This window comes from Trichoderma gamsii (genome assembly GCF_001481775.2).
Source record: "Trichoderma gamsii strain T6085 chromosome Unknown Scaffold_7.2, whole genome shotgun sequence".
Taxonomy (NCBI): Eukaryota; Fungi; Ascomycota; class Sordariomycetes; order Hypocreales; family Hypocreaceae; genus Trichoderma; species Trichoderma gamsii.
Genome location: NW_020171344.1, coordinates 863,895 through 879,720, shown reverse-complemented (window position 1 = coordinate 879,720; position 15,826 = coordinate 863,895). Strand labels below are relative to the sequence as shown.

Below are 15,826 nucleotides of genomic sequence, written 5' to 3'. Positions count from 1 at the left end.
CAGGCATAATTCCCGACCAAGAGAAAATAAACCCTTAAAGGAATGGCTGGAGGAACCAAGCGAGACTACGATGGCAATGTGCGCGCTAAGAGTGTGCAAGACTTGCCGCGTGGCAGGTTCCACGCCATGTTTGAGACTTTCCGGGACGAGTTGGATGAGCATTACGACCGCAGAGAGCGCATCATCAAGGCATCGAGAGATGTGACGGCGCAAAGCAAGAAGATGTTTGTTGAATTTCGCTTGACCAACGGACCTTCGGATCGTAGTGTGCTAATCATGATTCTCAATACAGTATTTTCACATTGCAAAGGTACTAGTAGCTAAGCTTCAAGTTGACCAAGTCACTTCACACTATTCGTCCAGCCCACTTACTCATTCACTCATGCATTATAGAGTCAAACAACCAAATCAAGACTTTCCAAAGGGAATACAGCAAGACATTGACACGCGTCTCGGCGAAATCTCAAAGCTGCTTTCAGGCATTACCGCAGACGTGCAGTCCATCAACCGTTATCGCTACAGCTTTTCTCTACGGTGTCTTGAGGAGCTAGTCGAGGCACTCTCCTTTGCCCACTATCTACGGCACCAAACTCTCATCACTCTAGAAGAAACGCAAGCAGCTGTCCCCGCAGACATTATGCTGACGCCACACGACTACATGTACGGCCTATTCGACCTGTTTGGAGAACTGATGCGGTTTGCAACAGTCACCACCGCACAGACCGGCGAGCTAGTGGGCGACTACGAGAGAAACATCCTGAGCGATATACAGGAGCTCGGCTGTTCATTCGAGATGCTGCCCCAGGTGCCGACGAAGGATTTCCGCTCCAAGGTGGAGGTCATGCGGCAGAGCATCAACAAGGTCGAGAAACTAGGCTATGGTCTTGTGGTGAGGGGCAGTGAGAGACCCAAGGGGTGGGTACCCGACATGAAAGACGATGACCATCGGCCTGTCTCTCCTGTGTGAGAAGCGTGAGAAGGCTAGAACGTTGCTTGATGTTTCCCGGAGATTGCCTGTGGGTCTCGACCCTGCATTGCTAAAAAGGCCGAGCGTATAGGTTGTGAGGAAAACCTTGTCCTCCACTTATCACGAGGGAATATTGTCAGATATTCTTTGCTTTTCCACTCTTTATGAGTAACCCTTGTGAGGTATTCTTTACTTGTTGCTACTATTTACTTGGGAATCATCGTTAAAAGAACTGCTTGGAAGGCGCAAATTTGTCGAAGCAAGTGCTGGGTAGCTGACTGAAAGTAAACAAACAAACAAACAAACAAACAAACAAAAAGGAATAGAGATGATTGAAACGTCACTTAATCGCATACAACTCCTTAATTGACAGCTTGGCCATCGCCCTTTTGTAACTTCAGCTGAAAAACCTTCATCCAGGTATACGCCTATTTTTATCGGCTATTGACTTTCTTTCAAATTCCCCCCCCACAACTCTTCTTGTTCACGCCCACATCTCCAGCCATGAGCCGCCAGTCTAAGCCGCGGTCCGTCTCATGGGATGACGAGTCACTGACAATCTGTTCCTCCAACGCCGAGTCCCCATGTTCAGATAAGGAGTGTGACGACACCCTATTTGACGTTTGTTTTCCTACGATGGGGCTGGTGTGCAGGGCATGACCCCATTCGAGTTTGGATGCTACAGTCGCCGCTTATGGCACATTGAGAAGATAAATGTTCGTCTCCGAGATATATGTTTCAGCGAGGGGATCGTCGACCAGCTGCCCGACCACAAGATTGCCTCCATGGACAAGAGTTTCGAGTCTCTGTATACGCCATTCTATCTCGATCGTGAGATTATCCGATGGCAACCCAGCCAGCAGAACAAGGCGCTCCGGTGGCGCCTCCTTCGCGAGTCTATCTTTGACCAACTAAACCTTTCGGAGAAGAACCCTGAAATCGACCCCCTCCTTATCGTGATGCGACGCATTGCAGCTGAAAAGGTTAAACAGTTGGTGGAGCCGTTCAAGGCTGCGGGGGCGGCGACAAGGGAGCTGAATGCAGAAATCGAAGACGTAATGCGTGCGGCCAGACGCGTACTACTGCACGATAGTAGTGCTAATACTCTGTTTACGATATCAAGGACCAAAGCTCCGGACAGCCACTGTTGCTGTACTCGCAACTCATCAGCGCGGCCCAAAAAGTCAACCTCTGCGGCGCCTCCCACCCAGATGCGTCTGAGGATCGCATCTGCATAACTGCGTCGGCGGGATTGATACGTCACGTCGGAGAGAACAATTTTTTTTGGAGAAGAAGGCTGGTGTTGTGCTATACCGGCGATCCGGGGCCAAGATCCACAACCCTGAAAACTCCATCTTGAAGTTTAAACCAAATGGTGGCGCTTCGGTTCCCACCCGAGAATCTGCCTTTTCTGGAAGTTTTCCAGGGGGGCGTCCTAAATAGTGGCGGCGCTAAATGAGTGGGCTTTGGTTGTTAAGGGCAATAGGTGTGTAAATCGAAGAGACGTCGGTACTGAGCGTATACATGGCTATGGGACATCGTCTGGATGTTTTTGTATCACTTTATCGAGCAGTTCGATAGAAGAAAGAAGCGAGTAGATAGATAACTGGGAGAATCAAAGAATTTGAAATATTGGGTGTCAAAACACTGGATACAAGTCAACTGCCTCCTGGCCCTATATCCACATCTTGCTGCATCTCCAAGATGGATAAGGAAGTTTTCTGCCATCTACCTGCTAATATTGCGCTGATTCTCGGACGCTGCTATTCATCAAGTACAAAATGTAGCAGATGGGTCTTTCGGGCGCCGAGCTCCGGCGTAAAGGTACTTGGCCCGCCAGCTGCCTCCAAGCCGCCGTGCACATTTTTGCTTCTTCACTTAACCTTTGCTGCTTCTTCGGCGGTTTTTTGCACGCACACCCCAAGAGTACATCAATATTCTTCTATTTCCAAGCCTATCGTGCCTACAGAATGGAAAACCTGCTCTTTGACCGCGCGTTATGGGCACTTCTCACCGCCAGGGGCCCCACGCACCTCGATTCTTGCTCGAGCTCGAGCTCGGGGGCTGCACTTTCTGAACCCTCTGCTCAACATAGTAATAACTCAAGTCTCTTAGGTTTTTCTGTTTCTCTTCCCCGCTCTTCTGTTTGCATCTACCAACCTCTTTGAGCTCTAAACTTTCAAACAGCCCAGTTTGCGATAATAGTAGCTCGAGGCGCTTTTCCTTGGCTATTTCCTTGTCTATTTCCTTGTCTATACACCGCATAGTATACGCCATCTCGCAACAAGTCTCTTAGAAGGTTATTGAGAAAAGCCATAAAGTCTCTAGGAACAGACTAAATTCAGCCTCTCGATCCACGATTGCCAGACAACAGCTCGAAAGCATTCTCCTCGCGGCTAAAGACTCCCGATCCAGCCGTACACGAAGCTTCATTTGGCCAAACAGGGTTCCAGTTATGTGTCCTCGAGCTCGAGGCTCTATCTTTGTGGCTTTGCCGTTTGCTCTATAAAACGAGGAGGCCTACCGCATCTGCTGTTTCTTTTCCTCGCACGCAACCCAATTCTCAATTCTGTTTCTTGGAATTTCACAGCTCTCGCGACATCGTGTGCAGTCGAACCAACAATCTGTGATCAGTCAACAACCCTTGAAACAGCTCATATCAACTATTGTTATATCAATATCAGCCAAGATGCCCGGTACCACCAACGGCAACACCGCTCAGGCCCGTTCTCGTAAGAGACAACGCCGCAGCCCTATCGCTCAGAGCCAGAACCCCACCGCTCAGGCCGGTTCTCGTAAGAGACAACGCCGGAGCACCATCGCTCAGAACCAGAGCCCTATCGCTCAAAACCAGGGCCCTATCGCTCAGAGCCAGAGCCCTTCGCAGTCGAAAACCCCCATCGTCGCTCAAAGCCAGAGTCCTTCACGTCTCTTGGGCGTAGCCTCCACACACACTACGTTCTTTGTTAACCGTAAACATGCGTCTGAACACAGTGTTGGAGGCACTTATTCGGGTCAAATGCATGTGGACTTCTACGAACCTCTTTATGCATTCGCACCAAACTTGCAAAGAAACATGGTCTTTCTCCACGGAGACTTCTTTACTGGCCAGGTAAGTCTTTTATTTAGCTTGTTTCTATGAGTTCAGTTTGCGAGATATGATGTGCTGACTTTGTTCGAATAGACATGGCTCGAAAAGGTAGATGGAACTCAAAGTTGGGCAGCCTATTTCCTGAAGCAAGGATACAACGTCTTCGTGGTTGACCTGCCTGGCGTTGGCAAATCGTCGTTTCTGAACGAGAACGACTACCAAATTCCCGGTATCCCCAGAACAGTCCGAAAGCTGACCGCCGACTTGGTCGAGCGAGAATTTACTGCTTCTGAGAAATTTCCTCTTCCTGACGGCTCGCTTGCATGGGCAAGTGCCAATCGTCATACTCAATGGCCAGGAGTAAGTTGACATCTTCATTTTACCCTTCCCCCTGTGAGAACCGAGAAGCTAACCACGGATCTCCAGACTGGTCTCCGAGGTGATGAATACTTCAACAAGCTCATGGCTTCTACCACCGACATGGTCCTTCCAAAGCTCCAGCATGAAGAGCTAGGCACAATTGCAGTGACGGATCTACTCAAGCGTATTGGCCCTTCTTTCTTGCTCGGACATGGCACCGGAGCCACCATTGGCATGCTTACCGCCGATGCCGTCCCGAGACTGGTTCGAGGCCTCATCTCAATCGAGCCAGACGGCCCCCCTTGTGCCCTGGCAGGAAGACCTGTGGACGGGCGCATGACATACACGCCCTACTTGCAGTATAACCCAAACATCCGAAGATACGGCCTTTCGGACGCTCCGCTTACCTTTTCACCTGCGTCGCAACCTGCACCTGGTGCTCACCCTCTTAAAACCGAAGTGCGCCAGCTAAACGACAACAATGGATGCTATATAGTTCAGCAAAAGCAGTCCAACATACGCATCCTCAACATGCGTGAGGGACAAGAGACAGTCCCGCAGCTAGTTCAACTTACGCAAGTGCCCCATGCCATGTATATCAGCGATTCGAGCCCTCACTCCGTCTTCGACTGGGCCACGGCGCGCTTCTTACGACATGGAGGCAACTTTGTCGATTGTTTTCCTCTGGAAGCTGAGGGAGTTCGAGGCAATGGGCACTTGATGCATCAAGAGGAGAACAGCGACGTCATTGCTCGACGCATAGATGAGTGGGTAACGGAGTCTATTAGGCATGAAGATGAGGATCGAGAGAGAAGAGAAAATGTTCAGAAAGAGCATGAAGAGAGATACCAAGTACCTATTTCTCTGATGAAGGGGCCTAAGGATGAACCTTTTAAGCTGGAATTCGCCGTTCAACCCGATGCCGTCGCACATCAAGTCTCTCCAGCTCTTCCCCCTACTCCACCTGATTCTGTTGCTACAGTTGATTCTGTTGCTACAGTTGATCCTGCTAGCCCTGTTGCTGCTGGCCCTGTTGCTGCTGGCCCTGTTGCTGCTGGCCCTGTTGCTGCTGGCCCTGTTGCTGCTGGCCCTGTTGCTGCTGGCCCTGTTGCTGCTGGCCCTGTTGCTGCTGGCCCTGTTGCTTCAGTTGATGCTGCTGGCCCTGTTGCTACAGTCAATCCTCTTGATCTTACTGATCCTGTTGCTACAATCAATCCTCTTGATCTTACTGATCCTGTTGCTGCAATCAATCCTCTTGATCTTACCGATCCTGCTGATCTTCCTGGTGAGCCATGGCAGTGGCCATCATTTTACGAGATTGAGGAGCAGGCTGCCCGTCCACCTGGTGACTTCGACCCCAACCAGGACTTCGACCCCAACCAAGCATTCAACGAAGCTTGGGAGCCAATAAATTTCAGCTCTAATAGCTTTAGCAGTGCCGAGACTGCGTTCTTTGACACGGCCGACACTGATCAGGAGATGCTTTCAGAATGGAAGACCGACCTTTCCCAGCATGATGATACCGGCCTTGCAACAGCTGGAATCCCTGAAACTGAGGATCTGTCCAATGACGAATGGGCGCAGTTTTTCAACAGGGGCCTTGTCCAGGAGTTTTCTGACCTTTGATACGTTTTTCTGAGCTTGATTTTTTTCGATACGATGTATCATTATTCTACACTATTTCTTTTTCAGGGATACAGATTGGAATCATGCTTGTGTCTACAACTTACGAGATATGGGATAAGATTTTATGGAGTCATGGCGTTTTTGTTTCGCTTGCTTTTCATCAAACAACAAGAAAAACTGAAAACCAAAAAGAAAGGAAAAGGAAAAAGGGACCAAAAAAATGTTCTTTCTGGGTGTTTGCAACGATCGATGGAAAACCAATTTGCTTCTTTGCTTCTTTGCTTCTTTGTTTCTCTGAATTTTTTCGTCTTTGCTTTTTTTCGTCTTTGCTTTACATGGACGTCGGCATGCAAAGAAGCTCAAGGGTTTTTCCTCCCCTGGCTCCCCGGGAGCACTTTTTCCCTTTGGGTGCAAGGAGCTGTCAGACTGATTCATAAATTCTGGGTATGGTATTAGTTAGGTATAGTTAGGAACTCAAACTATAGACAAATATAAGTTGAGTACCTGTTAATTCTGATGAAGAGCCTTAATTCTGAGTGACTGCACATATGAAGAGCGTAGATTGCTACTGACTGGCTAAGGATTTTGGAAGGGAAGGGTTGCATAGACGCTAGTTGTATTATATGCATCTAGCATTCCGGCCATAGCTCAATAATGCAGCTACTAGTAGTCTACAGGTACATATAAATTTTTCATTAGTACTATTCACATTTCAAAATAGTAACAGTAGCAGTATCTGTATAGCTAGTGCGCTGGATAGGTTATCAAGCAAAGCTGCGAAGCGGCTCTGCGAAGGTGACAACCTGAGAGAAATATGCATGTAGTTTCTAGATTTGCTTCTTCATAAGGAAAAACAACTACACCGCCACGGGTAATCACTGGCCACAGGAGAAAGACTAAGTGGCAATTGGTAGGCCTAGATTTTTTGAGTTGTGCTGATCATGACCGCCTGCGATGTAGGTACCGTGAAAATTGATTTCAGTCGTGCAGTCGTGCAAACAGACAATATCAAAGCGCGTTGCAACGGGTCATGTGTGTAAACTCATGTGCAGTATGTATAAGTAAGTAGAATGAAAAATACGTTGTCTAGAAATAAGATATTCAGACTATCTATACATATACAACATGGCCTATATGAAGCACTGCAAACGCCCCCATAGGGTGAAAACAACACACCTTTGATCAGACTAGGTGGCCTCGAACAATCCTGTTGACATTGATCAAAAACGGCTGACTATGACCAGCCCAGGCGGTTTGGGTCAGACCGGGGTAGTAGTGATGGACAATTACGAGTGAAGGTAGGGTAGTAAACTGGTAGTTGCTTTGAAAAGCTTCGAGTGTTGGTTGACGCTGACTTGGATACATGCAAGCGTTGCCTGATGTAGGTGGCCTTGGACGATTCCAGGGAAGTTGCACGAGCTGGAGAAGCTAGACGAGCTCCTCCGAGGAGCTGAGGATCTTGAGAGGCGACAACAGCGGATCAAACGATGAAGCCGGAATCTCGGGCGCACCGAATGGCTGTCCGAATGACTGGACCATTTGGAAGCAATCATCAAGAGCGTTGGCCGTGAAGGAGATTCCACCACTACGGAAAAGGTTTTTTTTTTTTTGCTTTTGAAACGGTCTTGCTCTTGTTTTGTCCAGAGCGAGTGACGGATGGCTTCGATTGACGACGGTGATTGGAACGATCGGATGCGGAAGTTTGGAATATCACTTTTGGCCCGCGCCCTGATTGGTTATATTGAAAGCAACCCCGCTTTTCCGATCGAGTCTCGGACGAAATCGCAAGCAACCCGATCTCAGCCAAACGAAGCGGCCGCTTGTCTATATATATATGCACAGGTAGCAGCTTCATGCAGCCATTGCCAAAATGCCACGCGCGGCTCTTGCTAGTGTGAAGCTACACGACTCGATTCGCAAACAGCTTTCACAGCATCTCCAGACTTTGCATTGATACATCGCATCCATGGAAAAGTACGCGGCCACCAACATCGCCATGCCGGCGCTGCAGATGCCCGTCTTCAGGGACGACGACACCAAGTGGCAGGCCGTGCAGTCGCGCGATCCGGGCGCCGACGGCTTCTTCGTCTACGGTGTGCGCACCACCAAGGTCTTTTGCCGCCCAACGTGCAAGGCCAGGCTGGCACGCCGGGCCAACGTGCGCTTCTACGCCACCGGCGACGAGGCCAAGAAGAATGGCTTCCGCGCCTGCAAGCGCTGCAAGCCCGAGGTGCTGGGCCTGATGCCGGAGGAGGCGGCCGTGCAGAAGATCCGGGCCTTTGTGCGCGACCACCAGCCCGCTGCCGGCGCGGACCGGGGCTCGGGCGAGACGCAGAGCCTGAGTCAGATGGCCAAGAAGACGGGCCTGTCCAAGTGGCACTTCCACCGCGTCTTCAAGAAGTGCGTGGGCGTCACGCCGGTCGAGTACCTCAAGAGACTGCGCGACGGCCCTGCTGGCTGGAGTCCCGAGATTGAGAGCGACGGGCTGAGCTGGACCGACCAGCTGGACCTGACCGGCCTGGACATGGATTTCGACTTTGACTTTGGGTTCCTCAACGATCCTCTTCTTGTCGCCGACCAAAACACAAGCACGCAGAGCTCATCAACCTCGACAACAGTCTCACAAAGTGACTGCTCACCCTTGACCTTTGACGATCTCCTGGTCTGGCCCGAGAGCAACACAACCGAGTAATGCCTTGCAGGCATCACCTACCACTTACAGCGAGCACCAGTCATGGAAGTGAACATGTACGTCATAGGCAAGCTCCTCTCTACACCAAGGTTAAAAAAGAAAGGCAAACAAGGCCTGCAGCCAAATCCTCGGAGCTGCGAAATGTCGACAGTCTGCTGACACTCCCGGAACAGGACGAGCGCATATAAGAGTCGATATTTCGGGGTTCGGCGAATTCGAGCCATACAAAACTCACCTCACTTCTCCGGTGGCAACTGATGACATTTGACCCAAACCACAATTCGACGCTGCAGCCTTGCGACGGCAAATTTGCCGCTCGGTCTACGAAGGAATTAACCCAAACCTGCTTCTATTAAAATCCTCTATATGAAGAAGGGGGGGTTGAAAAGGAGGGAAATGAAGAGAATCTAGAATTTCGGGTTTCAAGGACTTCTCGGACTATTGCTGGCTCTTGCAGCTGCTTTTCGCGCTACATCATCGCTACGCACTCGGAGGGTACAAAGGTACCTCGTCCGCACTTCCACATCGGGCAATCGGTTACTCGGCGCTGACTAACCCCGCGCCTCCCATTGGCTCGTCACCCTTGCTGGGAATCCCATCTCGCTACGCCTGTCAATTGAGCTTGGATCACTTGTGCAGCTCTTTACTGCAATCCGAAAAGCCAAATCCCAGCCCGCTCGACGCCTTTTTTTGGAGCTCCGACGTGTCTATTTCTAATTGCAACGTCACCGATTGGCTCGGCTTGTTTTGCGGAGTCTGAGAGGAGAGGGAGGTCCATAAATACGCAACTCCCGATCTGAGGGAGCTGTTGGGCCACTTACACGCACGGCTGGATCTCACGGAAAAAACTAGATCTCATGATAATAATAAATATCTCCTGCTTCCGTGCACACACACCCAATCCTGATCCTGATTTACATTATCTCTCGCCTACATCACTATAAAGCCACCAAGGCTTCGATTTCTTCCATTCACCATCACAACCATTCACACCAACAACTCACCATCAACAAGCCTCTCTATTATTCATCACCGTACAAAGCTCACAAAACAACATGTCTCAACCACCATCAGAATCAACCCCTCTCATACCCGCAGAGCCCGCCATAGAGCGCCCCTGGGACTCCAAATACCTCCCCCAAGCCGACGACTCCTCACTATCTTCTTCCTCCTCCGTCTCCTCCAGCATGGACCTCACAGACGTCCTCCGCGACGTCATCATCGGCTTCTCAGACGGCCTCACCGTGCCCTTCGCCCTCACGGCCGGCCTCTCCAGCCTCGGCAGCACAAAGCTCGTCATCATGGGCGGCCTGGCCGAGCTCTTCTCCGGCATGATCAGCATGGGCCTGGGCGCCTACCTCGCCGCCGTCACCGAGCGCGATCACTATGAGTCCGAGGAGCAGCGCGAGACCAAGCAAGTCGACTGCTGCCTCCCGCAAGAGCAGCGCGACGACATCTTTTGCATCCTGGAAAAGTACAACGTCTCTCGTGCGGCGGCGGCCCCCCTGGTCGACGAGCTCTGCAAGAACCGCGAGCAGTGGATCCGTTTCCGCATGGACTTTTCATTACGGCTCGAGAAGCCAAACATTCACCGCGCGTGGATTTCCGGCGTCACCATGGGGCTCAGCTACTTCGTTGGCGGTTTGATACCCATGATCCCGTACTTCATCATGGACAAGGTCGCCGATGCCCTTCTCGTCTCCATTGCCGTCACGGTCATCATCCTGCTGAGTTTCGGATACGTCAAGAACTACGTTGCGATTAGGAATCACAGAGCTGGTTTGTGGGGTGCCATCCAGACACTCATCATCGGCGTGCTGGCCGCGGGGACGAGCTACATCCTTGTAAAAGCGCTGGACAGGGGTGACGTATGAATACTGTCTCTACAGAATTATTTTGTATCAATCTGTTTCTGAATATGCATAAATCACGGCGTTGGGAATTTTGTGAGCGCGTGAAGATAACAGGAATATTTATCACGCAGGCGTTATTGGAATGGCAAGTACACAGTACTTTGAGATATCTCAGGCAATTGAGATGGTGGAACGACATTAGCATGAATAACGATAACTCTACTTTTTGTAATCAAAAGCATTTACTATTCAGATCATGAATCATATTATGATAACATAGTCGCTATGTAATGTTCGTAAACAGTGTCGCTAGTAAAACAAAAATATGACAACGTCCACGCTATAGCTTCCATCTTAGAAAAAAGCCCATCCGGTTGAGAGAAAGAAGAACGCAGGATTATATCCGGATGCCTAACAACTTCGCCAAAGTACGCCATGTGCAAGACTTCTCCGCAGCAACGCCAGCACAACAGCTTTCCCAAGAACTACCAAGCTTTTCAACAAAGAACAGCAAAAATTTTCACGCGTCTCTAGCAACAACGTCCTCTGATATTGAATCTGAATCTGAATCCGGTTCCAGTACCCATGGTTCCTCAGGAGTGTTCCCGTTGGTCCAGACACCATCTAGCGAGTAGAACTCATCGTCGCTAGACTCGTCAGCGACGTTTCCGTCTCTGTGGGGATTATCACCAGCTGGCCTAGAGAAAGTGATTAGCCAAACAATGCCCAACAGACAAAGTATACACAAAAGCAGAGAGGACAGTAGAAGAGAAGAATCAAGAAGAAAGGGGCACATACTCTTCTCTCGCGAGGTACATGGTCAGCATCACCAGCAGGACCACGAACTCCCAGAATCCCCCATACGTGCTCACAACATGAGCCAAGGACCTCGCCAGTTGATTGAGAGAGCTGAACGCAAAACGCCCAACCTCAAGTGCAAAGACTCTAATGGCCAGATGGAAAGCCTCAGTGGCCCTCGGTGCTCTCCGTGCGACCGCCCGTCCGATCCAATATCCGAGACAGAATCCCAACGACAAAAGCCAAACCCAAAATTTGAAGTTGCTCAGGGGAGGTAAGCGCTGTACCCGAGGCTCTTGAATGTGCTCTACTTGAGGCTCTGGCAATTGCTCTCTGGGAGGCTCTGACAATTGCTCTCTGTGAGGCTCCGGAAAGCGCTCTACTTGAGGCTCCTGGCGGAACGGTTGTGGCAAGTCAGTTTGATTTTCCTTGTACATGTTGTCAATAGTCTCCTGAACAGCCTCGCGGCTCCTTTCTCTTTCTCGTTCTTCTCGCTGTTCTTCTCGCCGTTCTTCTCGTCGTCCTCGTTCTGCTCGCCGTTCTTGCCATTGCCGTTGGTCTCGCTGTTCTCGTCGCCGGCGTTGTACTCGTTGCCGTGGCAGATGCTCCTGCAACTGCAGCTTTTGTTGCTTTTGCTGCCTGCTTCCTTTTCTTTGCGACCTGTGAGACATGTTCGCGCTGTGGTTATGCCCGTGGTTTTTGGTTATCAGATTGTAGGATACGGAGATTCAGGCTGGTTTAGTGGTAGTGCTATGACGTTGGAGATAACAGGATGTATGATATGAAATACAGGCTGATAAACCAGTTCAAGCGAGCGTAAAAAGCTGTTTAGAGATGGCTATGTTTTCATCAAGTTCTGAGTTTGAACGGCGTTTATTTATATATGGTTTCCCCTGGGCTTTCCTCACTTTGTAACTAGGCAGCGGGTTGCACATGCTATTCCAATCTTCTTTTTTTTTTAAATCTAATTCTCGGTTATTTTAACTTTTGTTTATTTATGTATACGCTAATCCCTCTTTTCAATTTCGCTGTCATTGTCAACTCGTAATATACAATTATAAAGCCATCCCAGCCAAGGCGCCTCCGTAGAGAAATATCAACATCGGGGCAGCTTGAATGACGTAGTTACAGCGTGTCTCTAGGGAATGCAAAAGTCTATCCAGCTGCCAAGGTAGTCCAGTCTGTTACCCTGGTGCTCTTGATTCTTGTAAATATCTTCAAACTCGGCAAAGTTGAGCCTGCCCCAGCCTCCCCGCTCGGCTGCCTGTTGCTCAGCCACGTTCAACTTCTTCCACCTTCGTAGGGTTTTGAGCGACGGTTCGCTGGATGCCTTTTTAGTCGCCGCTTTATGTGTATCTGCCTGGGTCTCATCTTTAGAGAGTACCTTGGCCTTGCGTTTGGACGAGGCTGGTGGCTGACTTGTTGGGGAGACAAAGGCATTACTGTTAGGACGAAACTGTGGCCAAGTAAGATCACGGTATTCGCCTTCGCCGTCAGCTTCAAGCTCTGCCTCGGACTCGTATTCGCTTTCCTCCTGTTCCGACGAGCGCCCACCGGCCTGTTCATCTCGTAAAATCTCTTCCACAATGCTAATCTCCACCGCATTCCGCGACTCTTGCTGGTCAAGCATGTATCCAGATTCCTCCAAGAGTTCCTCGAGAGTCTTGCTTCGAGGAGACGCTTCTGTGTAAACTGGAACTTCTTCTTGCTGACCGTTACCGTTATCTGCCTTTTCATCTGCCATGCTGACAGAGTCGATTGCGTCTTTGTACTTTAGCCGTTGTGCCTTGGTTGCGGCTGCCTGAACCGCAAGATCTTCGGCATGCTTGAAGATGATATCCAAAAGTTCGTTGAATGCTTGCTGTGTAACTTGGTAAAGAATCTCTTTGCCGGCATCTTTCTCGGCAACAGGGATTCCCAGCCCCGCCCAACGTTCGGGCTGGCTTGTGAATGACGTCGAGCTATTGGACCGAGTCTCCAAATCATTCATGTCATCGGCAAAGTCGGCCTTGGAACTGGATCGGGAGTGTGTTGACGCATGGTGCGGACTGGCGCCCTTGGAACTTTCGCCCATGATGCCAGATGTCCCAAGGATGTCCTCTTCATCTTCCCATTGCGAGGGCGCCTCTCCGCCTTCTTCTTCATCCAGGTAGAAATGTCTTCTCTTCCACCTTTCGTGAAGCTGTCGTCGGGCCAGATCTTGGCGTCTTCGATTCATTCGGGGACCATGTAGGCGATAATGGGCGACGTAGCTTGCCCTGATTTCGCTCTCCGTCGGGAATCTACCAGTGCGGAAAATGCTAGAGAAGGAGTCATGCCGCTGTGATCCGGAGTAGTCGGGATGGTCACGGTCGTGATCTTCGTCTCCGTCCTTGTCATCCGTTTCGCCATCCTCAGATGTTTCGTCTGTTGCATTATCGTCGGCCTCGTTGTTTCCCACGATAGCGGCAGGTAGTTCATCCAGAGAAGCAGGTGGGTTCATCAGAGACAGAAAATATGATCGGTCAACATCATTCGTCGTCAGGGTGCGGACGGTGCGCCAGTTGGTGTCAACGTCATCTGTAGGGGGCATCCTGCGTCTAGAGTACGGGTCGGTGTCATAGGCATAGAGGTCGGTCAGAATTTCGTCTCGAGCAGCTGTGTCGCTCGCGTCGCTCACAACAGCATCTTCCATTCCGACTTCTATCTCAACATGTCCATCAGGGAAGACTCTCTTGCCGTCAAATGCCAAGGGTCCGTCCGCAGTTGGAACTCTACCCTCTCGTCCAAAAAGACTACTTAACGGCTGACGACTAGCGACGAGCTGTTGAGCCTCGGAGCTAGCGAGCAATTGGTCTTCGAGGCCATCCAGGATATCTTTGTGCATTTGCTTATAAAGGACATAATAGGCTCGAAACATGCGTAGGAAATCACGCCTATCGACGTAACCATCATTGTCAAGATCGTAACCGTCAAAGACTTTCTTGAGTTTATCTTTTCGCTTGCGGTAGGATAGACCTCGTAAGAACTCGGCAAATCCAATCAAGTCATCTTTGTTGTCATCATAAAAGGCAAACATCCGGTCGTGAATCAAGTTTGGCGAAGCATGTCGTGAGCCGCCTGTCGGTACGAGGCACCGCTCAAACGTCTTGCGATCCATGGCAATGCCGAGGTCATTGGGGTCGTCTCTCCATTCAGTATTTGCCATAAACGTCCATTGTTCCCAGAAAGCTTCCAATTCCGGCCGTTCAAACCCAGTTTCCCTCGAAAGCTTGGCAATCAAGTTTCGAGGCAGATTGCGTCGACAGCTATCGGGGTCTCCAGTATACCAGACCGGCTGCATCTGTCGCGGGCCGAATGGGGGTGCCGGTATGCGAATCTTGTAGAAGATGTGCGTCTTGATATGGACTCCTTGTGATTCACATGTCTCGCACAGATCAAAGTCGGCACAGTTGGCACAGCGGTAGCGAACGCCACGGATAGGAACCATGCCGCATGAGTTACATTGGCATCCTCTGTGGACGCAGCCATTGCGCTTTGCATTGTCTTCCGAGACGCGAAACAGGAGGGAAACAATATTGTGGCCAGCTCGTTGTTGGGGAGGATAATTATTCGGATCGTTCCACCATTCGTCATTGTTTGCCTCTATCGGTTCGCCTTCGCCCACCGGCTGGGCGGGCTGGACACCGTTGTCCTCGGCGTTCTCGGCATTTTCCACGTTCTCATCGCCAGGTGCGTCCGAAGAAGAGGTGCTCGAGCTAGCTCTATGTCCGGCGCGCGACCATCGTCTGCTTCGACGGACGGCGTTGCTTCTGTGAAGGCCGGCGCCGGGCAGAACGTCGACGTGCGAGTTGAAGCGGCTCTGGTAGGCGTAGTATCCAATCGAAGCTGTGGCAATGGCTGAAACGAGAGCGACGGCGATTCGCGGCCGAGTGAGAGACTCGGCCGATGGAGTCGAAAGCCACATGGCTATTGTTGTCGCATCGTGCGTGCTTCGCTATAGCAGATGTCGAAGGTCGAAGAGCTGGTCGGCGGGCTGTCTGCTGGAGACCGATCGGCTTGTTGGGCGTTGGCGCGATGGTATATCAACCGATGGCCTATCGACGTTGCTCTGCTGAAATCACTTGCACCGTGTTACTGGCGTGTTACTGGCGTGTTACTGGCGTGTTACTGGCGTGTTATTGCTTGGAGCTCTCGCGAGCAGATGCTGTTTTCTTCAGAGTTTTGGTGTACGACGCAGAAAGAAGCTCCCTCTTAGAAATCACAGCTCGGCCACCGCAGCACATGCTGGCTTACAAGCAGCAGAGGTATCTTTCCCAGCAGCAGCTCGCCGCGCCAGTACTCCATTTTTGCGTACCGCTAGCACCCTCTAGAGGTAGCCGGCGGCAGCCCTGGAGCAGGAGCTAAGTTGATTACATACAGCTGTTGGCGGGGCCAGTGCCGGCATCCCGCCTATCAAC

At 50.7% G+C, this 15,826-nt stretch overlaps 7 protein-coding genes across 7 annotated transcripts; 5 read left to right on the top strand and 2 right to left on the bottom strand.

The window, feature by feature from the left end:
• Positions 1–42: 42 nt before the first annotated feature.
• TGAM01_v202923 (hypothetical protein) lies at positions 43–967 on the top strand (the record flags this gene model as incomplete). Its single annotated transcript, XM_018800495.1, has 2 exons — positions 43–224; positions 394–967. 2 exons carry the CDS (start codon positions 43–45, stop codon positions 965–967), a joined length of 756 nt encoding a protein of 251 aa, XP_018666637.1.
• A 656-nt stretch (positions 968–1,623) lies between these two features.
• On the top strand, positions 1,624–2,205 carry TGAM01_v202922 (hypothetical protein; the record flags this gene model as incomplete). Its single annotated transcript, XM_018800496.1, has 1 exon — positions 1,624–2,205. The coding sequence occupies one exon, from the start codon at positions 1,624–1,626 to the stop codon at positions 2,203–2,205; it is 582 nt and encodes a 193-aa protein (XP_018666638.1).
• A 1,451-nt stretch (positions 2,206–3,656) lies between these two features.
• Positions 3,657–6,044, top strand: TGAM01_v202921 (hypothetical protein; the record flags this gene model as incomplete). The annotated part of the gene is made up of 4 exons (XM_024549089.1): positions 3,657–4,079; positions 4,152–4,418; positions 4,485–5,189; positions 5,784–6,044. 4 exons carry the CDS (start codon positions 3,657–3,659, stop codon positions 6,042–6,044), a joined length of 1,656 nt encoding a protein of 551 aa, XP_024406204.1.
• A 1,966-nt stretch (positions 6,045–8,010) lies between these two features.
• TGAM01_v202920 (AraC family transcriptional regulator) lies at positions 8,011–8,736 on the top strand (the record flags this gene model as incomplete). Its single annotated transcript, XM_018810435.1, has 1 exon — positions 8,011–8,736. The coding sequence occupies one exon, from the start codon at positions 8,011–8,013 to the stop codon at positions 8,734–8,736; it is 726 nt and encodes a 241-aa protein (XP_018656374.1).
• A 1,055-nt stretch (positions 8,737–9,791) lies between these two features.
• On the top strand, positions 9,792–10,610 carry TGAM01_v202919 (hypothetical protein; the record flags this gene model as incomplete). Its single annotated transcript, XM_018810434.1, has 1 exon — positions 9,792–10,610. The coding sequence occupies one exon, from the start codon at positions 9,792–9,794 to the stop codon at positions 10,608–10,610; it is 819 nt and encodes a 272-aa protein (XP_018656373.1).
• Positions 10,611–11,109: 499 nt separating this feature from the next.
• TGAM01_v202918 (hypothetical protein) lies at positions 11,110–12,058 on the bottom strand (the record flags this gene model as incomplete). Its single annotated transcript, XM_018810433.1, has 2 exons — positions 11,110–11,287; positions 11,388–12,058. 2 exons carry the CDS (start codon positions 12,056–12,058, stop codon positions 11,110–11,112), a joined length of 849 nt encoding a protein of 282 aa, XP_018656372.1.
• Positions 12,059–12,525: 467 nt separating this feature from the next.
• Positions 12,526–15,333, bottom strand: TGAM01_v202917 (hypothetical protein; the record flags this gene model as incomplete). The annotated part of the gene is made up of 1 exon (XM_018810432.1): positions 12,526–15,333. One exon carries the CDS (start codon positions 15,331–15,333, stop codon positions 12,526–12,528), a length of 2,808 nt encoding a protein of 935 aa, XP_018656371.1.
• Between the last annotated feature and the right edge of the window lie 493 nt (positions 15,334–15,826).